The sequence below is a fragment of the Meleagris gallopavo genome, chromosome Z (assembly GCF_905368555.1).
Source record: "Meleagris gallopavo chromosome Z, MGAL_WU_HG_1.1, whole genome shotgun sequence".
In the NCBI taxonomy this organism is placed as follows: domain Eukaryota; kingdom Metazoa; phylum Chordata; class Aves; order Galliformes; family Phasianidae; genus Meleagris; species Meleagris gallopavo.
Genome location: NC_139435.1, coordinates 44,895,027 through 44,917,546, shown reverse-complemented (window position 1 = coordinate 44,917,546; position 22,520 = coordinate 44,895,027). Strand labels below are relative to the sequence as shown.

At 41.9% G+C, this 22,520-nt stretch overlaps 1 protein-coding gene across 2 annotated transcripts; it reads right to left on the bottom strand.

The window, feature by feature from the left end:
• Window positions 1-552: 552 nt before the first annotated feature.
• On the bottom strand, window positions 553-21,127 carry CKMT2 (creatine kinase, mitochondrial 2). Of its 2 annotated transcripts, XM_010726096.4 has the most exons (12): window positions 21,005-21,127; window positions 17,543-17,615; window positions 16,283-16,310; window positions 14,909-15,081; window positions 12,658-12,856; window positions 11,422-11,517; window positions 10,953-11,174; window positions 8,599-8,684; window positions 6,161-6,284; window positions 4,924-5,058; window positions 3,049-3,174; window positions 553-771 (listed from the first exon to the last, which is right to left on the bottom strand). In XM_010726096.4, the coding sequence occupies exons 4-12, from the start codon at window positions 15,058-15,060 to the stop codon at window positions 652-654; spliced, it is 1,260 nt and encodes a 419-aa protein (XP_010724398.1). In that variant the 5' UTR covers window positions 15,061-15,081; window positions 16,283-16,310; window positions 17,543-17,615; window positions 21,005-21,127; the 3' UTR covers window positions 553-651. The 2 variants fall into 2 exon arrangements, with proteins under 2 accessions (XP_010724398.1, XP_010724395.1); XM_010726093.4 differs by lacking the exon at window positions 16,283-16,310 and having other exon boundaries at window positions 21,005-21,126.
• Between the last annotated feature and the right edge of the window lie 1,393 nt (window positions 21,128-22,520).

Genomic DNA, 22,520 nt, shown 5'->3' with positions numbered 1-22,520 from the left:
CCTAAGCACATCCTTATACATATCACATAACAATTACAGGAGCCTGGTTCCCTGGCAGGCTTGTGTTGGATACATAATATCAGGAAATTGTTTTGCTGAGGGTTTGAGATGACATGGTAAAGAAGTTTATCTGCAGGTCAGTCCTGGACAGAGAAGTGGCAGCTCCCATTCAGAGACACCAGTGAGCTCCTGATGATAGATCAAATGCTAGACTTCTGAGACTTATGCCACTGAGTTAACAACTGAGCTAATTGTTGTGTCAAAAGAAAAAACAGCTAGCACTTTGCAGTACCTGCCTGGCCGGAAACTGGAGAGAATGCATCTATAAGTGAAAATCAGATGCTTATTCAAGACTTCAGAAGTATGTTCTTAAGTGCAAATGCAGGATGGAATTAAGGATTGGTGCTTTTTGCATTATTCTGCTAGAGATTTCCGTATCACTAGTCAAAAAAGAAAGGGAAGCAGGCCTCACAGAAGAGTGTACCACCAAAGTGCTTGTACTGCGTGCATCCTACAAAGACTGTGCAACCAGACACTTAAAGAGACATTAAGTATCAGGCAGTGCTTTATTACACAAGCTATTTTTACAGAGATATACAGAGGTGCCTTTCTGTCAGAAGGGCAGCCAATTACCAGTTATCAGCAGCAAGATCATTTCCTGCCGAACTGTGGCAGTGGTGGTGGCACCTTGATATCTTGACCTTTTTCTAATTTCTTCTCACAGTCAACTAGGTAATTGACCCCATCAATGACAATCTGGACTAATTCCACCTATAGAAAGAAAAAAAAAAGGTAGTAAGAGCTTTAGGTAATGCTATTAATAGAGAAAGGAAAAAAAACTGTCTTGTTCCGCAAGAACAATTTTAGCTGGACCCAAGGAGGGTCACATCACAGAGATCATGTGCCCTATGTGACACCAGAGACTTGCACTACATACATTCACAGACATGGATCAGGACCCTGCTTTCCCTTACAGATCATCATAAACTCATGTTCTGTCACAATAACTTGTCAGCTGCCTGCATTCAGGGAAAGATTTCCCACCCACACTGGTAGGTATGCTGGCTTTGCTGAGATGGTTCATCAAGCTCAGAACCCACATTTCTGAAGGAAACGCCATCATCCAAAATTCTGGCAGGCATGCTGGCTCTACACCATGTACCACTCGTTTTCAATTGAGGTACTCTTGATATACACTGGCAGAGATGGTATTAGCTTTAGGCCCAGAGCAGCACCAAAACTGGCAATTCTGTACGGCAGAGTGTAGTGATGTCTTTGTAATCTTTTCAAATTGCAGAAGAATACAAAAAGCCTTGCCCTCATCAGGCTTTCTCCAGGCCCTAGGGCGTTGTTACTGTCACTGTAGTCAGCAAACTATAGTACCAGTTTTTCTTAATTTTCACAAGATGGTCCATTAACAACCTTTAATGACTGGTTTGTTGAAACTGAATGCAAAGACTAAATCCCACTGTCGCTTGATTGTGACAGTCACTGATTTTCAAGGGATTTGTTTTTGCAATGAAGCATGTCAGTGGCTCAGCAGTTTATTGTATTGTCTGTTATAGACCAGCTGTGTTGGGAAATCAGAGGTCTGAATTTGCAGCCTTCAGGAGAACAGGAATTTCATATTAAGTTTGCATTGACCACTAACTGAAACAAAACAAAAATACAAACAATTTTATCTTGCACCTTTGGGAACATAATTCAATTCTGAAAACAAATTTACCACATAATGGAATTTATTTACTAAAAACTAAAAAAATATATCTTACAATAAAACATTTTTATCTTGTTGAGTTTGTCTTGTCTTATTAAGATTTCAAAATCTTCAAGGCAGGGATTGTATTGTATCTCCTGGCTTAGTTCTCTGAATGCTTGCTTTATGAAGCATCACTGACTTCAGTGGGTGTCTTCATATATAAGGAAAATTTACAGTGCATATACAATAGAATCCCTTAATGAATTATACAGTGTAATCCTTTTATACTTTTTAGAGTTAATTTAGTATAAAGCACACACAGTGATGCTTCAGATATTAATAAATATCTGCTGCATACTGTTTCTGCATATAATAATGGTAAATAGCTTTTTACTTTTGAATATTTCAGCTTGGATCCACAGGAGCTTAACTGCTTGCATTAAACCAAAAAAAAGAAAAAATAATTTTCAGTGTTCTGTCCAAACTCTTACAGGGCCTTGACAGCTCAATTTTTCTATCAGTTGTTCTTAATGTGCCCAAGAGAAAACATAACAGAAGCTGTAGCTTATGACCTGGAATAACATTCTGGGAGTGCTACTGGAAGGAGGCTATAACACTGACACAGCCATTTCTTGACCATCCTTCAGCAGAATTGCTCATAAGAGCTCATAAGAGCTGTCTTATGTCTATAGTCTTCCAGGAAAGCAGCCTCCCTTCTAAGATGTAGGGTTGTTTTCACTCTCTGGCTCCACAAATGCACATTCAAACTGAAATATCTTCAAAAATGCATGAGATGAACTCATCTCATCATAGCACATTAGGGGGAATTAAGAGCTGACAAGCCAATATTTTTCCCGATCAAAACCCAGCTCTTTTGTGTCTTCTGCTCATCTTGACACAGGACATGAGAAGATACCAACAATTTCTCCTTCTGTTATTTTGGAGTGAAAGGACTGACCTCATCCTGTTCTCACAGTATGTGAATACTAAAAGGAAAACAACACATTAATTCTGTCTTGCTTTCTGTACCCAATTCCCTTGGTGGGTTAAGACACAATCCTTAATTCTCTCCTTGACATTTTGCAGTAGGTCACATTTATGGTGCCTTCTCATGGCATTTTTTTTTTTTTTTCCTCATTACCATAACAAGAATATTTGGCGAACACTTGATGCACATGTATAATTTTTTGTTCTGTAAGCATCTTCACTGGATCTAGAAATGCAAACCACCACAGTCCCATTGAGGTGACTCTAAGACTAGAGTGAACCCAGTTGGAAGGAAACTGACTTGTATCATTTCAGATCTGTGTAAAGAGCAAGGAGGAAAAAAGGAAAAGATATCAGGTTACCTCCGATCGACCCATGCGGTCCAGGTTGGAGATATCATACACATCTGCTACAGCTGCAGTATCCACCCCACCAGTGCCACGCTTTTGCAGCCTCAGATTCTCCAGGATTTTTGGAAACCTAGGATCCTAGCAGAAGAAACAGATTTCTGTTTACAGCCTTTTAACCTATGTATTGTGCTGAAACCTTGTAATGCTTTAATACATGACTTAATGTGTAGCATCTCCAGACACACAGGCAGAGTTTTCTCAGTCCTTGAATTACAGCAGGCACACCCAACCCACAGCCTGCAGGCCGCATGTGGCCCAGCCCAGCCCCTGCTGCAGCCGCTGCCCCACACCGTTGTGGCAGCAGCTCAGCCCCACCAATCTTGGCCTGACTCCAGGCATGCACCCATCACTCACAACAGCCACAAAGCAGTGCGCCATCAGCACTGTGTGGGCTGTAACCAGAGCATGGGGTGCAATGCAGTGCTGGCTCATAACTGTATGCACTTTGATACATTGGCTGAACACAGTTCTCTGAACTGCAAAAAATATGCAGCACTGCTTTCTGTTGTGATAAAGGAATTTGACAATAGATTGCTAGAAAAAGTTTATGTTTGTGACTCCATTTTCAGTCGATAGAAGTACATGACCTGCAAATTTTAAAATGGAATATATAGAGTTGCAATCAGATATTCAACTCAACAATCTGATCACGTCTCTACTGGACTTCTATAAGCCCTCCTAATCAAGAGAAATACTCCTTGCTTCAGAAGGGGTATCTTGTTCATATCATTATTTTGGGGCAGTATGTACATTTGTAAACAACTGCTTTCAAGGGTGAAGCACAGGAAAAATAAACTTGTCAAAAATCTCTGATGAACACCGTGAGATCTCACTAAGAATTGCCACCACTGCCATCAAACTGGGGTGATGCATTAGGTTCCAAAAACAGGATGACATATCCCACTAGTTTTATGGTTTTGTTGCTCTGTTTTATTTTAAATATTCTAATTTAAAAAAAAAAATTGAAAGGTTTTGTTACTTATATATTAACTATATAGGGCTGCTCTGAAAGTAACGTCTCCTATTTTATGATGTTGGCCCACAACATCAGAAGCAAATGTTGGTGGCAGGGCAGTAGGAACTGAACATTCCCACCTATATTCTGTTACATTTTGTTGCCTTGTGACAGATGGCAGCAGGGGGGCAGCCTGGCAAAATTGGTGTAGAACATGGGAGTGCATATGTAGCAAATGTGTGGAATTGTATTCCTGCATGCAGGAAAAATGGCACCCACTGACATTCACTAATGCTTGCTGAACATTTCTGGAGGCCAACCAGTGGATGTGACTACAGTAACAGCAACAGTACATCACCTCCACTGGAACAGATTTTTTTAAGAGTGACATGCAAGTTCTTGTTTATCACTGGTGAAATTGCAGAGCTAATGGTGGAGACTATGTTGAAAAAGTGTGCTTTGTAGCTAAGAATTTGCTCTATCAAACAGTGTTCTTGTGCTCTTTGTATCTGTTGTAGTTTCCATGAAAATAAATAGGAGGTATTGCTTTCAGAGCAATCCATATATATGCTGCCCAAAACAATTCTTCACTCAGGGCAGCCCAGGCAAGCCAAAAGGTTTGACACCCATGGATTACAGCCTGTCTTGGCATTGTTTTGTAAGTACATTAATTTCCATAACAAATACAATAATTTGCAGAATAAAAGTTTGCTTAATTAGTCATACATAATCCTTGGGACCTTGTTATATATCATACTAACAGGAAGTCTCTGTAAGCTGTTACTTTGCATTTGTTTCTCTGTAAATCATTTGTTCCTCAGTAAATCAGAGGAGCTGACCTATGTCACTAGCCTTTTAAATGACTCATGTACCTTGCTAAGCCTGGGCAGCTTGACATGGACTCCAGCACGTAAACCAGTTCCCAGGTTGGATGGACAGGTCAGAACATACCCGAGGCGTTCATTCCACATGAATTCCCAGCCCCGTTCTTTAATTAATCTTTCAACCTATGAAGAAAAAAGAGAGAAAGTGAAAAGAAAGTGTTGCATATATGTCATGTTCTAAGATATTTCCTTATACCTGAAATTCTTCTCATCATGTGCATGTGCTGATAGTGGACTCCACTAACACTAATGCACAAATACACGCCTGAATTCAGTCTGGTCCATGCCTGATGGGAACTTTTGCATACACCAGATGCCAAGTTCTTCACTGAATAGTACAAGAATTTCTTCATTATTTTCTCACTGTCATTAACTTGTAGCTTCTTGGTCACTTATCATAAAGCTCCCTGTCCTGACGGAGACAGGGAGGACGGCCTTTGCCCATGAAGTCGTATGTTCACCCCAGAATTATGGCCTTTGCAATGCATTTCTAACCTTAGGAAGATTGCAGTTCACAAAAACCTCAAAGTCTCTAACAGTATGGATTGAAAAACAAACAAACAAAATGGAGCTACCAGTGAGTTTTATATCAATTCTAGAGTGACTTCTGACTCTTGGGAGAGGGTACTTGACTTATGTATGCCTAAATTTAATTACGTTCCTTCGCAGTTCAGATGAAGTATGTGTGCCAGGGACATCAATGGGGAGAAATGATTGTTCTATGTAACACCGTTACAGTTTTGGAGACAATGTTTTTTGTACTCTGGCAACCTACGCAGGAAGGATGGGAAGGATTATCAGAGGAGAGTCTTACGCCGTGTCACCTGTCCCACTGCACCTTCTTTGCACATAGCCTGTGGGGGACTAAGTATAATTATTTTTCTCAGAAAAGGAAATTAAAGAAATTTTTCTCTATCTGAGCAGTACATGGGGCTAACTAATGCAGCCAGCTTGTAGCCATTCCCACGTTGTCTGGACAGTGTCTAGCCTGTGTACCAATACATGAAGGCTGTTTTTGTCTTTAGGAGTAGCTGACCGTTTATTTTCTCTGTGGCTCAGCTATCAATTTCCCTTTGTTCCCTTCTTTAACTGCACTGGTATGTTTTGCTTTCAGGACTGATGTTTCTGTTGCCCCTGGAAATGCCAGTTCAATATGAACCGCGGTAAGCAGTGCTGACAACTGCCCAATAGCATCCAGGCAGGAAAAACAAACTCAAGTTCTTACCTCTTTTAAGCCACGGCAAAATCTTTCAAACACCCGTTTCATATTTCCACCCTTCTCCATGGAGATCACTCTGGTATGGTCCTCTTCATTAATCCAGATGAGAAATGTTTTGTCGTTGTTATGCCTGGTTGAGAGGAAAAGTGTTACTTTAAAGCATGAGACAAATGCAATTCTACTACCCTCACCTTTATCACAGCCTTTCAGGACGTTGTGGAAGATAAGTGCAGCAAAGTAATATTGCTCTGCAGGGTAAGGGTTGAGACAAGAGGAACATGTTGTCTTCCAGCTCAAGCACAGCTGGCAGACATGAAGGGGAGCATACCAGCCCTACATCCACTGTCTGTGAGGATGTTTTTTATTGATCTCTTTATACTGTGCAGCTAGGAAAGAAAAGTGATGTTTACATGCTGCTGGGGGCCAGGCCCTGCGTCTTTACTTAGCTGTGTTCTCTACTTCAAATCTCTGAGCTTGCTTTACCACTTGGTTGCACTGTATGACCACAACCATCAAGTTACATGGAGGATAGCACCTATATGTGGGCACTGCACTGGAGCTGCTGGGTCATCAGTCAAGCTATGAATCCTGAAGTTACCTACTCCTACTTTAAACAGTTCACTGTAGCTAAGCATGTAAAGAGCCAAGTTAAACCCAAGGCAACTTTTAGTGGCCTTCCTCCACTTTCTCTGTGTTATCCACAGTCTTTCTTGCAGCATGTAGTATATGTCTGGCAGGATCAGACTCCTTTGTACAAATACTGGAATATTACCAAGTTTGAAACATATGAAATATGGAAGTTTAGTTCTCCAAGCATGATTTTCAGCTTATTTGCCACTGTGAAGCCTTTTGCTGACACAGAATTGTGCAGGTACAAACATCCTGTGCCCTGACGTTAAGGTTACCTGAGACCCAAGAACATCATTTTCTGTCACGTATGAATATTCAGAGTAGGCTTTTCCAGACAGGTTGGTGTTGGCTTGACTCAGCCCCCCTATAATTAGTGACTTCTTCAAGCTGTGGGACCAACAGCATTAAAACGGAGCCTTTGCTGTTCCTGAGGCTGCTGGGAATACTCCCAGAACAAGGACAGTATCTCACCTTTCTAAGCAAGATAAACTCCAGAATGTGCATGCATCTAAACAACAATTTCTTGCAGAAGAGTGTCTGATTTTCCAATTTCCATTGACAAACTTCTCAGTCTTATTTTCTTTCCATTCTACTGAGTATTTTGCATGTAAAACAAGCCTAATTGTATTCAAGTTGGGATCACTGGATAGTGTCTACATTGTTAGCACTTTTTCTGTTTGAAAACAGAAAGCAGATGGGATGCCTCAAATTTATCACCTTGTTGGAGCAAGTCTCTTTCTCAGATATAAATGGGGACCAGGGAACAAATCTGAAGTTCATTGAAACAAGAATCCTCACAGATTTCTAACAGTCATTAGTTTTCACGAGTGGTCAGGTTCCACAGTGCCTGCTTCCAAGCAGAAAGCAGCTTTAGTTTGTTTCAATAATTCTGGATGTGCTGAACACAAGCCAGTGTTCCCAGTGTGGGGAGGAAATTTCTCCTCACATCAAAATTCAATGTCTTTGAAAGTCTTGACCATTCCTAGAACAAGAAGATAAGCTAGATGACTTCTCATAGTCCTTTTTGCCTACTTTTTCAAGATTAAAATATTTGGTAATCCATAGATATTCTAGGAGAGATGCAGATGCACTGCACAGCCATCCGCTGTCATTGTCTTCTGGTCAGTGTGTACTGATCTGAGGGCTATTATTTCATTATATCCATAGAAAATATTCTGTTTGTGCACAAAACCTATCAACTGCGTTGTGAAAGAAGGAACAGACCCAGAAGAAAATGAGAAATTCAACTTCTGCTGTATCTCATCTTTGCCCACATCACTGGGAGAGAAAGTGTTACTTTCAGCTCAGGAAACTGATAAAACCCCTGTCTATTGGGACAGGAGGCAAGAATTAGTGATGCAGTGCCTGCAGCTGTATGGCCAGTGGTTCCCAGCTGTCAGTATCACTGCTGACTGCTGTTACAGCTGCTTTCCTAACCTCAGCTATACTGGTTTCATGGTGACTGATAGGCCTTTTCCCAAATCAAATTTTTAACTAGAAATAGAAAAAATTGGAGATAATGACCCAAAGAAGGAGCCATGCTTATGTTGCGGTGTTGTACTGATATTATTAGAGATTATATAAAAATATTCTGTGAATATAAAGGTCTTATTCACTCTATTGCCCTTTCTTGGATTCTTGGATATATATATATATTATATATTAATATTATATATTAATTAAGCAAGATTTTTTTTTTTTTTTAAAGCAACTAAATATGCTGTGAGTATCAGGACAGCATGGCTGCAAAGCTAAGACGAGCAAGGAGAACAGTAATACAATCTTTAAAACACAGCAGATGCCACACAACATACCAGATTCCTCTGGCATCCGGCCAGTCACGAGCCATCCCAGCACATGTCAGCAGAGGGGACACTGGCTTGTCAAAGAGAAAGTGATCCTGGCCATGGAAATGGGGCAAGAGAGAAAGGGAGAGAGAGAAAAGGAAACAAAATTCAAGTTTATTCAGGGAAGCAGTATAATTTTGTATCAATACATTTTACATGAAGGCAATTAGTGTACAAGTAAATGATGTAGTATACCCTGTGAATCTGGTTCCTTCTTCTGAAAGCATAAAGCACATTACCCAGGTGAATTTTCCTGACTCTTGCAGGCTTTTGATAGTATTGGCAATGTACAAAAGTGTTTTCCCAAAACACTTCTTGCAGGGGAAGGCAATTAGCCCTTACAGACTGCAGAATATCCAGCGCTAGTTTTGAAAAGAGATAGCACTATGCTGGGCTCGACCTCTGGCATCACAGCCTTGTGCAGCTCTTCAGCAGTGATGCTGTCTCCAGCGTTAATAAACTTAGCACTCAGTGTGCCACAGACTTGTCATATTCCAATTATTTTTTTTTTAATTGAGATTTCTTTTTGTTCCAAAGCAGATAAGATTTTAATGTGTGTGCTGAAAAATAATTAGTTCTCAATTCCTCAATCGCTACCTTGTCAAATATTGTATGTGGTTGTTTTTTTTTTTTTTTTCCCCTGGAGTTTAATTAAGATTAATACCGAGGCTATCCAGAATAAATATGACATGATAGACAAGCTAATAAAATTTACTTTCTTTTCCCCCTTAGTGGAGGATTTTCAGCTTTCATCTCTGAATGCTCTGTGATAGGCACATGCAGGGGAAAATGATATGGAGTTCCACAGGGACAAGACATTTATTTCCTCTACCTGCTCTATTCTGCTCTTCTGTTTGAGAGAAAAAGGCATCCTTTTGCAAGTGAATAGCTGAGTACTATTACTTTCTCATACAAGCATACGGCCCAAATCTTCAATGCCTTCCGTGCTGAGTGCACTGATTTTGTCTTACAGAGATCAAATGGTGCCTGCTAAACAGTGACAGCAAGCTCTAAGACACACGTTGAGGTTTCGAGGTCTTAAAGTACTGAAGGGAGAAGGCAATGTTATGAGTAAAAAATAGAACCTGGGGTTACAGCGTTCAATGCCCTGATTTTTATTAATTTGCACTACTGTAAAAGCTAGCAAAATAAGGCAAAATGCTGAATCAGTGAACCTATTCCACCTCCCCAATAATTTAACCTTGAACTGCAAAGAATTTGATTTTCCACAGCCCTGTTTTGATCTCTGCTTTCTGAAGAGCTCTCTCCTGATGAAAAGGACAATGGAGTAAAGTCCACACAGGTAACCAACATCTTGCCAATAAATATATCACCAGGAACATTAAATAAAAAAAATTTCTGACTTTACATAAATTCATAACTCCTGGTTAATCCAGACTATGACTCCTGATTGTAGTGTTATAAATAGTTATGCTACTTCATCAGCTGCCTTTGTGTTGATGTAACAAATGACTGTGTCATAAATATAGCTAACAGGGTACAGACATTCCTTTGGATATTTAAAATGCACATGCAACATTTGTTTTGTTGCTGTTTTGTTTTCATTTTTTAAAACAATCTTATAGATTTTTATGATTTTCAAAATCTCAACATGAATCCCTGCTATGGGTTTTCAAGGTGATTGCTATTTATGCCAGGTTAGCACTTGGAAACTTTGACCACCTCAAAACATCTCTGCAGAACTGAACAATGACATAAATCCATGGTGGAAATCTTTGTGTTTCCATCTCTGTGACAATGAGAATTGCTTTGGACCCTTCAAGTTCATAAGTGCATTTATAGGACTGGAAAAAAGCCATCAGGGCGCAGTAGGCTACAACTATTCCAGGGAAAGAATTCATGTAATTTTGACATAAAGAAGTCATAGATAAAAGCCCCAACCCTGACAGTCTGGAATACAAATAATATGTAATATTCTAATACGTAACATTTGTAGTTAGAATGGTTATTTATATAGGAAATGTCAATCTTTGATCAAGAAAATAATCAAGAAAAAGTCCTGAATTTACTGCTTATTTGTCCAAAGAGATGGCAGCAGCACCCACATACATTTCACAAAGAGCTTGATATCCAGAACATAACTCCATGTGCCTACCACACAAAGTACATGCGTATAGCCAAAACACAGAACCTGGATAATGTGCCATTAAGTTAAAAATATTGCTGGGCCAATAACCATTGGATTGTTACACTATGATTATCGTCCTTAACTACAAGGAAAACATGTACCCTACAGGAAGGTGAAGATAAAAATAAACAAGGGTAAGTGTAGACAGTGTCAGCTCTGGAGCTATACTTACATCAATAAGCTGCTGCTGATCCCTCTCAGACATGTTGGTCAAGCTGTAGTACTTTCCAGCAAGGTCTCCTTTCAGCCCAGCTAGAGCGGTGACCACAACATTTTCCACCTCTCTCCTCTCAGCCCTTGTGCAGGCAGGAGGAAGGCTCAGGCCACGGATGCTGCGGCCAGTGCGCACACGTGAGGAGAGGACATAGCGCTCATCAAACTGGCCATGGGTGATCTGAAGGAAGAACGTGGGATTTTATGGTTGATGCATGGTGTTTTGCTACACTGTTAGAAGAAAAATTCCAATCTACAGAAGGAGGGACATGCTTCTGCTTGAGGATCTTGACCCAGGATATGGCAGAGTAACCAGCTGGTCCTTCAGCTGAAAGTCCCACCGTGGATGGAAGGCTACAGCAGCAATACTATAATTGTGGGAAGCAGTCCTGATCTTTTACTTCCTTATTATTTTATTTCAGTCTTACCTTGGACGCATCCAGGTCAGTGTGATGCTTCATGGTGCGTGGATCATAGCCGTTATGTCTTGCTTTAATGACAGGGTCAAAAATCTCAGCAAACACCTATGGAAGCCAGAAAAATCAATAGAGAGTCTGCCACACCACAGAAAAGCATGAGCCTTGGCCACAGGAGAAACACCTTGGCATAGATAGGGAGCTTTGCAAATGCTGACAGGGGTAAGTATGAAAAGGGCATATTGACCTAAACAGAGCTCTGTAGTGGTTGCAGATCTTCACACAAAATGAAGGTGTAATAGCAGATTACAAGCCTGCTTTGGCTACCACAGACAGGTGCAGAATGCTGTGACAACCAGACTAGATTTCAGAATGTATTGCCAACCAGAACACATAGAGTATCTTGGCAGCTTGCCTCCTGCTTTTAGGTCACGCAGGACCAATACTATGATCCTCATTAGAGTCACTTGCGTCAGCTGTGGCCACAACCACACCTTCATTCAGCCATGGGTCAGTAGCCACAGCAGCTTTGCAGAGTAGCCACCACATCTAAAGGGGAAAACTGAACTGCAGGAGCTGATCATCCAGAATGTCAGATGTCCCAATCCATCTTGCTGGAATGGCCCAGCATTTGGGATGCTGTTAAGAGACCATATAATAATACGTACCGTTGTGTGATGGACTGAAGGAAACAGACTGCAGAGGTCAAGAAAAATAAGAATTTTCTTCTTTTTTTCCTATTCTTCTTACTACTTCAGTGTTAAATAAACCTGTCCATCTTAATGGTGTCTATTTTCTTCTTTTGTCATGATCCAATAGCTGTAGATTAAAGGTGTCTGGCAATTCCCAGAAGACATTTTCATTTCATTTCTGCCTTAGGTGTTCCACAATACAATTTCCACATTACCTTCATCTTGTGTATCTCAGGGTTGCATAGTTTTGCCATAAACTAAGTTTAGTAGTAGGAAGAAGAGCAGCTGCTGGAGGCAGGTAGAATATTGCTCTAAAGCAGCTGTACTTTATTAGCTTTGACTGCAGCAGAGAGGGTACATGTAGCAATGCCTCATGTTTGTGCATTTTCTAATGTGGAAGAGTAGGGAATGCATTGTCTTTGTAAACGTGGCCTGCCTCTTATATACTCTCTGGAATGTTACTTATCTTAGGAGTGCATACCCTGCCAGGAAGCACTGTTCAACTGATGACCATAAAAACAACAACAAACACAATAATTTTATGAAAGCATTTTACCTCATAGGATTCTTCATCACCTGCAACCATGCCGACAGTTTTAATAAAAGGATGGCCAGGATTGTCTACCCCGGTTTGGATGCACTGGTCCAGGCTGTAGCCATTGGGAGTCAGCTTGTCCCTCAGCTTAGCATAAATGGCTGGGGTGAGACACTCAGCCATGCAGTTGTTGTGCTTGCGAAGATCTGGATAGTCTGCGCTGAAGAGAAAAAACATCCCAAGCAATTAACACTGTAACTTTGAACAGTGATCTTTGCTAATTCACAGAATTATTAAAGGGATCATGACACATGAAGTATACTGCAAGACTTGAAAGTAAAATTAGTTCTTTGTTTATATGTTGCACCAAATTTTAGGAGAGGAGGAACATTCAGGTCACTCAAAATGCCCCAACCTGTGCACAGATGAATAACCCCTCATATAATTGCAGCTTTCTGCTACCTGGAGCAACCGTGAAATAGATCTTGATGAGCTTTGAAAATGTGCTAAACCCCATCAGATCTCTGCTGAGACACTCCTAGACAGAAATAAATGAGTTCTAATGTTGTTTTGTTAGGCAGGAAGGGAATTAAGTTGAAAAAGGATTTGTAATTCTAAGACAAGGTACTCTCACAGCTGTGTGGATATCAGTGGGACTGTCTGGTCTCTGTCAGTTGAAAGCTAACTTATCTGCAATACCTGCTGTTTCTGTACTTGTATAATTACTGTTTATGTAAAGCTGAACCACATTCCAAGCCACGAAAAATCATAGAATAATAGAATGTTTGAATGGTTTGGGTTGGAAGGGAGACCTTAAAGTCCACCTAGTCCCAATCCCTGTCGTGGGTATCCACCGTCAGCTGAGGCTGCCCAGGGCCCCATCCAACCTGGCCTTGAATGCCTCCAGGGATGGGGCACCCACACCTTCTCTGGGCAGCTGTGCCAGAGCCTCATCACTCTCACTGTGGAGATTTTCCTTCTAACATCTAACCCAAATCTCTCCTCTTTCAGTTTAAAGCCATTACCCTTCATCCTGTTACTCCCTGACACAGAGTCCCTGTCCAGCTTCGGACCCCTTTGGGGACTGGTAGGCCACAGTGAGGTCTCTCAAAAACTTTTTCTTCTCCAAGCTGCACAACCTTAACTATCTCAGTTTCTCTTCACAGGAGAGGTGCTGCATCCCTCTGATAATCCTCATAGCTCTCCTCTAGGCTCATTCCAACAGATCCATGTTCTTCTTAGATAGTGGGCCCCCGAGCTGAACACAGTACTCCAGGTGGGATCTCACAAGGGTAGAGCAGAAAGACAGAGTCACTGTTTACACCTCTTTTGATGCAGCCCAGGATATGGTTTTCTTTGTGGGTTGCAAACACAGTATTGAGCTTTTCATCCTCCAGCAACCACAGGTTCTTCTCCTCTGCGCTGCCCTCAATCCACTCTTCACCAAAAACATTCATGTTTGGGATTGCCTCAACACAGGTGCAGCACACTGGTCATGTTCAACTGCACGAGGTTTGCATAGGCCCACCTCTCAAGGTTGTCAATGTCTCTCTGGAAGGTATCTCTTCCTTCCAGCATTTTGACTGTATCACTCAGCTTGGTGTTCCCCACAAAATGGAGATATTATGCTTATTAAGACATTTTTGCAATCAAATCATACCCCACCTACCTTGTAACATTTTGTCTGATGCATAACCCTATTATTTCAATTAGAATTTATTTTAACTAGTATCTTATCCATACTTGAGAAAAAGAGACTGGCAGAGCCTGATCACTATTGTTCTTCACAAACATCACCAGCAAAGTCAACCTGTACATTAAGATCTGTAGTTAGTTTCTAATCATCAGCCAACCAGTTTGCAGCAGAAGTAGGAAGTGCTGCAATTACACAGGAAAAATTTTTGCTACTTAAATGATGGAAGTATGTTCACAGTTCCTAATGGTAGAGTCTGTACTGTCAGCCAGTCCCATCAGTGCTACATAGCTGATGAGATAAAATAGGATTAATTTAGTGTTTTGCCAGAAATTTGAAGTATTTTGTAGGTTTGTCACTGTTTGGCAGTGTTTTTTGAGTGTCGATACTATCACACACCCCTTTCTTGTCTTGAGAGTCACTGTTGGTGTAAAACTGAGGTGACCAGCAAAGGGTGTTGTTTGTCAGGTTGTCAGTCCTCAGGCACACAGACGGGGTGACTGCATGAGGACTCTGCCGCTCTGATGAGGATCTTCCTCCTCCGCGGAGCCAACGGGATGCCTAGCCTATAGCGCCCACCTGGGAGGGAAGAGCTTCCGCTTCTCATGCACAGCAGCTTTCACATTTTGCTGGTTGAGGAGGTACCCAGTGGTGAGTACCCCTGTGCCTGCTGCTGCAAAAAGTGCAGCAGTCACACGGCCAGCCAGGAGACGACCAAAGGTGCCAGCCATCCCTCTTGGAGGACACGATTTCTGCAAGAGAAAGCAGCCCAGCATCAACTCAGAGCCCTCTCACAGTGTGCATGACAAATAAACCATAAATTTTAACAGTGCCCCTGTAAAAGAAGCAATCTACTTTTATTGTACGTTTGCACTGAAATTGTGTGTTCAGATAAATGGTTAGTGTTTACAGAGTTTCTCTAGCTATGTAGCATTATTGAATCCAGTTATCTAGAGTGGAAAGGTACCTTTAGTAGGGTTGGAAATTGGTTGATTTTTATTCTGTATTGAGCACACAATTCTAAACCAGTGGCTTTTTTTTTTTTTTTTTTTTTTTCATGATTTAGGACTATAATTAAATCCTTTAGTTTGCTCCATAGCAACATGTTATCTGGAGACATATTTTCAATGACCGGTAAGTGAGTATGGTAAGATGCAGTAAAGTATGGTCACATGTGATGGGATGTGGCACTAATGAATGTCCTTACAGTGCTGTCACCAACAGAACCCTCATGCTTTTTCTGCATTACCTTGGCCTGTTAAAAACTGTGCTTTTTCTACTATAGGACTAAAGTTGGAATAGGCTATAAATCACCACAGGAAGGAGTGCTCAACATGCTTGAATCGTGAAAACCCTGACTGGTATGGGAATAAAGGTCAACTCTTCACTATCTTTTCCAGTACAAGACCACATTCCATCAAATAGGAGCAAAAACCAAAACAAAGGCAGCTCTATACAACTGTGGTCATGGACTTAGGGAACTCCCTGTGAAAGAACAATGAGGGTAAGTGGTGTGCGATATCAGCGATATTGGACAAGCACGTGGAAGAGAAATGAACTGTGTATTTAGCAGACAAAATTAAACAGGCTAACAAAATTCCTGGATCTGGCAGCAACTGGAAGCCATGGGGACATTGCAGACAGAGCACTGCATGCTTTGTTCCACTTCCCTCAGTGAGCTACTGGGCTACATACATTTTCCCCTGCTATGAAACACTATAATCATTTTTAACACTCAAAATGCTACAGAAAAGATACAGAAATACTCTGTACCTATTAGGCACCTATAACAGAAGCTTTCTGAACAGCAAATATAGCATCAGAAGCCCATGTATAATGACTTCTTTAAGACACAAAGTGCAGATGCACATTATAAATAGCAGTTTCTGATTCCCAGCCACTCAAAAACTTGAGACTTCTCTTCCTTCAAGACACAGAGTGATACTCTTTTACCTTTATACCAGGTGTCCTGCACAAAGATCTAGAATAAGAACAAATGTAATGGTTACTTGAATCTGCAGTGATCCAGAGGCAGACAGCAGCACCAGTAAAATAATCCAGGCTTTAAAAACCTCTTAGGAATCCATGTGCCCAATTAATCTATTATTCCCAAAAATGTGTTCAGAGCTCAGCCATGAGTTTGGGATTAAGTACAAACACTATCTCAGTCTAGCAGAGAAACTGTCATGTTCTGGAAGTCTGAAGAAGAAAATGCTGGTCTTTTTCTTCCCAGAATCAGAATGCAACTAGTTTTGCAAGTGATTGGGCTCCTGAGAAGGTGTATGTTGTATTTAAATCAATAACACAAATTCCAATTTATGTTGCTGAAGGAAACATTTTCTTAAAGAGGGGCTCTGACTAGTCCTGTTTGGGAAATGGACATGGAAGAGTTCCGAGAAAAGATTCTGCTATTGTTTTTGTCATGGCTTTATCAAGGTATTTCTTTGTATAATCTCTTCACAATTTTTTCACATGAAGTTAAACACCTCACTTGGTTTTCTTTTTAGTGAGTGTGGATTTCCAGCAGGCCACTCCCTTTGGGCTCTGTAGTGGAGCCCCTCTGACCTCTGTGAGTGCCTCTACTCCATCAGTGCCTTCACTTTGGTGAGAGCTGCATTACAGGCTCTTGCAGCTATACCAAAAACAAAGTAGAGATGGTAGGACTGCAAATCAAAACGAAGTATTGCGTTTGTGGTGGATGGTGCTCGTGCCTTATTGCACTGTAGCTTCTGCAACCCAAGCTCTGGAGATATTTGCTCGTGACTAATTTGAGGAAAACTATTAGTGCTATACCTCAGTGTCTCAGAAAGGATGTATTTTCTTAACAACGATATGTGTTTTGTAGTTCTTTTTCACAGATGCCGTCCCTAATGCATGGAATTGGCCTACAGTCAAAATGTTGCCCTGAAAACCCAAAGCTGTGCTCTCTGTCCCTTTGCAGACAGTGACACCATCCCTTCAGCAGCCCCAGGCACACATCAGGTGTGAATCTTTTTGGTACATTCTGAATATTGCATTGCTTCAAGGGGCGAATCTGACCCACACACCTCATTAAACTATAGTAATCACATGTGGACTGTATTTAGAAGGCCACGTGAGCATGTGTCTTTTGGATCATGTTGTCATCCATCAAGTGTTCCTGCTTCCCAGGACACACTTTCTGTGATGGATCATGGAAAACTCTCCCCCTCCCCAAGGCAGGCTCTGATTTACCTTATAGATGCTTCTTGAAGAGCTCCTAAAGCCTCCAACACTGGAGATGCCACAGGCTGTGTAGGAGAACTACCTAAAAAAATAAAAAAGATCAGAGTGAGGCAGGATTTTTTTTATTTTGAACAATGTCAATCTGCACACTTGTTGGTACAACTTAAGCCCAGCATGTCACCTCATTACATTTCCTTCCCTAAACTGTAAAGCACTGCAAGCAGTTTGATTTCTGTCTGAAAGGGCCATGGCCATTTCAGCCCTTGGGAATCTGCAGTGTGGCACTGATGTTGCAGGGACCACTGCTGGTGGCTGATGAATGTGAAGGGACTGTCAGAGCAAGAGAGCTGGAATTTTGTGTGGGAAAGAAGAACAATATCTTCTGGGGTGCTCTGGAAAGAGGTCTACAGTCTTTTCTATCAAAACTCCTAATTCAATTAATAGGATTTGCCATAAGCAAGGGCTGTTGTTCTGAATATAAATGTATATAATGCTGCAGCACCAACCAAACCCAGGTTGTGTGTTACAAGGGCAGTCCACATATAATAGCAGTAGCAGTATTAGGAATAATAGCAATAATGACTGACTTAACAACATGGTGGGTAATTTCAGCAGTCAACTCAAAGAGCTTTTAAACAATGACTGTACACAGTGAGAAAGAATTCTCACTTGATAAGAAACAAGGGCATTTTGTCTTGTTTGCATTTTTTTTTTTTCTCTCCTTTAGAAATAGCATGATTTCTGGATAATACAGTTGTCTATCTCCTGGTAGAAACTGAGAACTGTTCCAAGCTGCTGTGGTGCAGGACGGAAGCACCAGCATTAGGAGAAGGTCCACCAGACAGGAGGAGAAAACAGAGGGGCTCATCAGCCTGATGTACAAATAAACACAGCACTTGTTTCTTGCCTGCCTATGCATTTACTGTCACTGTCCTTTGCTATAAAATTTATCATCTTCTCTTAGAGATTTCTACTAATTATTTGTTTTATGTGTAGCTACACATTGACTAGCTTTCTTTTTATGTCTCTCATCACTGCTTTATCCTAGTCAGTATCCTTGCTTTTGCTAGTATCCAACCACGACGACACGTGGAGATGTCTTTTGTATACCTCTAGGATTATTTATGCCTTTGGCCCAAAGGCAGAGTACATGGACTCTGTCATGGGCAACCACAGATCCTCTGAAGCTTTGTTTCCAAGGCATTGGGACTTACTTGGAGAATGCAAAAACACTGTTCTACAGAAGAGAAGAAGCACAGAGCAATTGGCTCAAATGTTCTTTCTCCATACTTTCCTAGAAACACATTAATCTCTATGGTGAACAATTTTAATCAATTCATACAAGCCTTCTTGAGAGCGTAAGTGGTGATTGTGAAGTGAATTAATGCAATGTTGGCACAGCATAACAGGCATGAACCATGCATCACATATCATAATGTGTCTCCAAACCCAAGTTTTCTTCACAGCTGAGCAGAACTGGTCCCATTTCCTGCACATCAGCACCACAGAGGGTAAATGAATTCACACACAGTGTAGAGTCAGTACAGAAGCTGAGTGTGAGATGTAACAGAAGTCACTGCTGCAGTTCTGGTGCTGGAGGAGAAACAGCCAAAAGGACTGCAAGTGTCATTTCAGGAGCTGGGACCATTGGTGACCAAAGAGTGAATGCTGGGGTGAAGAAATTTGGAGAGTGCCTATTTCAGGGCCTTGAACTTGTTTCCATTCTTTGTCATAATATACCTAGACTAGTGCCTTTGCTAAAGGTGACGGTCCTTTCCAAAAGAAGTATGCCCTAGCCAATGTTAAAATATATTAATCACATCTGGCAGTGGAGAGGAAGCAGGCCATGCTACAGCTCCCACTGTTGCAGCCAGAGGCTGCAGAGCATCCCTCATGTTGTGCTGATGGACAGCCACACTGTGCCCAGCTCCCAGCAGATCACTTTGCACACAGCCGCCTTGTGACTTGCATACAGGTGAAGCTGTGGCATCCTCTTCTGGAAACTTCGGAGGAGTATAAATTACAGAAGATGCACAGATCACCTCGTTAACCTTTAAGAAACTTACAAACTTTACTACTATTTTAAATACAGGCAAATGAATGCTTTTGCTATTAACCCTTTACTTTCTTGAACTTATAGAGGAATCATATGCTATGTTTACTCCTGCACTGGTTATCCTTTACTTCACAGCAGGTAGCACGTGTGCATGCAGCTAGGAAGGGAAGAAGGTGCAAGGGTTACAGCGATAGTGACATTTCCAGAAATAGAACAAGATTAAATATTTGGACGGGTCGTGGATGGTATTACTTGCCACACCATGCGACCCCGAGCGACATTTCAGAGGAATGGCAGAGTCATGGCCAAAGTTCACACAGGTAACGTATATGTGCCTCTCCACTGCTAAGCTGTTGGGTCAAGCTGACCCAGCGGTGAGCAGAAAGTTCACATGGTGGAGATGGGTATTGGCGGAGGTGGTCTTTTATTTCTGAGAAGTTATGCCTTTGAGTCATCCCTAGCTAAAGCCTGCAGATGCCAGGGGAAAGTTTGCTCTGCCCTTCTATGGAAGTTGTGGGCACCTTAGAAACTTCTGCAATAAATATCACAAGCGACTAAATGAGGGAGACACCATTTTTAGATGCCAGAAAACAGCTGACATTGCTCTTCATTTGCTGCCTCACTCTACATGCTCGGAGTGTGAGATTCAAATTAAAACATTAAATCTTTATCAACAGCTATCAGAGGTGTTTTCCCCCAGTTTCCCATTGCCCCTGGCCTTTCTGACCAAAAAGGGCTTAAGTTAGAATGTCTAGAGAGCAGAAGCAGCGGCAGTGCAAGCATCTTCCTGACTGCACCTCAAAGCAGCACACAGCACTCTACAGAAAATAACCTGCAATTCAGCCTCTTTCTGCTTATAATTCCACAGGCCTGTGAGCGAGTATAAAAATCTAATCATCTGAGTGAAATTAAACAAAAAGCATGCCTAAGTCAATTGCTATGAGCAAAGGAGATACGGAAAAGCTGTGTCCCTTGCCAGGCAGGCAGCTTGCTGGCCCCAGCACACGCTGTGGTTTGCAGGAGGCCTCTCTTCGGGCCCCTCCTGGTGGGACTGGATGCAAACCCCACCAGGGCCCAGCTGGGGCCCTTCTGAGCAGTCAGACACTGCTGCACAACATAACCCCAATGCACAGAGCTGTTTCCTGCTCACATACCACTCCTAGAACTATCATGTTCCCCGCACTGTTGTTACACACCAGAGGAACTGATTTTGCCCTTATTTAAAACTGTCACTGAAGGGTTAGCCTCTGAAGCAGCTGCATGGTGGGCTGACACATTTCCTCCTGCACCAAAGAGCCGTGTGGATTGATAAATTACAGTCGCGTTATGCTGCATCCTGCGGTGCTTCCAACTGATGGAACAGCCCTGGTGTCAGAAACAACTGCAAGAGAAGCGATGCCGTTAGTGGGACTGACCTTGCAGCCGAAGGAAGAGGTCCTGCTGCCTGCAGCGAGCCTGGCGTGTGAGGGGAGCCACGCGCTGGGGCTGACAGGAGTCCAGGTAATATGAGAGGGGCAGAATGAGGTGAGGGAAGGGAAAATAATTGCGGAGGCCAATCCTATAATGCTCGGTTACATGAATGACATTTGCACTCAGAATGATGCCCTTGGGGACAGGAGCAGGATGTGGCAGAAGGAGGTGTGTGAGCTGGGTGACAGCTACACCATCCCTCACATGCTTCTCTCAGACAGAGAGGGCCATGGCCTCGGCCTAGGGGCCCATAAAAGAGATGCCACAAACTCTCAGCCAGGCCCCTCACCTGGCCTGCCCAGAGAGCCGCCCCACTCACCCTGAGGGAGTAGGGTCAGAACACTGCAACCTCACAGTGTGCGTGAGGTGACATCACAGCACGGGTGACAAGACAAGATAGCAGGCAGGTTTTTTTTTCAATCCTTTTCACCCACCACACTCATTTTTGGTTCTTTGTAAGGCAGAAGGGTCCAGAAATGTGAAAATTGAAGGTATTGGTGGAAGAGAAGCACTAAAACTCCAGTTTGGAGTTATTGCAAAGTGGTGAAGAAATAAGCACATGAAAGAAGGTATAGACAATTTCATTGGCCTAGTTATTTTCTCATTGGAGCTAAGCATTTTTCAAGGCTGGCAGAGAAACATAGGGGACAATACTGAGCAGCTTTTAAAGAAGTCCAACACTTTATTTTTTCCCACTGTGTGCTTAATATTTCTTGAATTATGCAAGGCGATTTCCTAAAATCAAATCTCAGATTTTTGAAGCTACATAAAACATAGACACTGCATCCCAAAAATATCATAATTTATTTGGTCAATGAGAACCATGCATTCTCACCATAATCATAACCAACCCCCCCTCTTTACCACACCTGCTTTCTATCAAACTAGCACAGTGTTTCTGGTATTGATAGGGGAAAAAAAACAAAAAAAACCAACAACAAAAACCTAATGGAGTTTCTCCTGTGGTAACATGAGCATGGAAATATGAGCATAAAAAATCCACCTCAGTGCAGGAACTGGCAAAGAAAACAGAGAGTCACTCTTCCTGCCATGCTCAGCAAGAGTGCCTTGGTGATTGCATCACTTCTGCTCTGGCAATGAGCCCCATCCGTGTGCAGTACAAAGCTCAGTGTGCTGATGTGTCTATGCTGACTGCAACCACTGTGCCAGCAACACAGACTGAAGCTTAGACCTCATTTTAAGCGTTTGACTGAAGATAGCCTTTTCTCATAAAGATCTCCCCTTCAAAGTAGCTGACACCACGAATGTAAGCACCTTTGTGACACACTCAGATGTCTAAGTCATTTGTTAGAGCCTGGCAGGGCAGAAGATGAAAACAAAACTCAGGCTGCTAACAAACATCACAAGCAGCTGGCAGAGTTAGCAGGTTGCCTTGCAATTTCTGTAGTTTCACTCAGTACTTGAGAAATAGCTTGGTCACTTGACTTGTTTTCTGAGGAA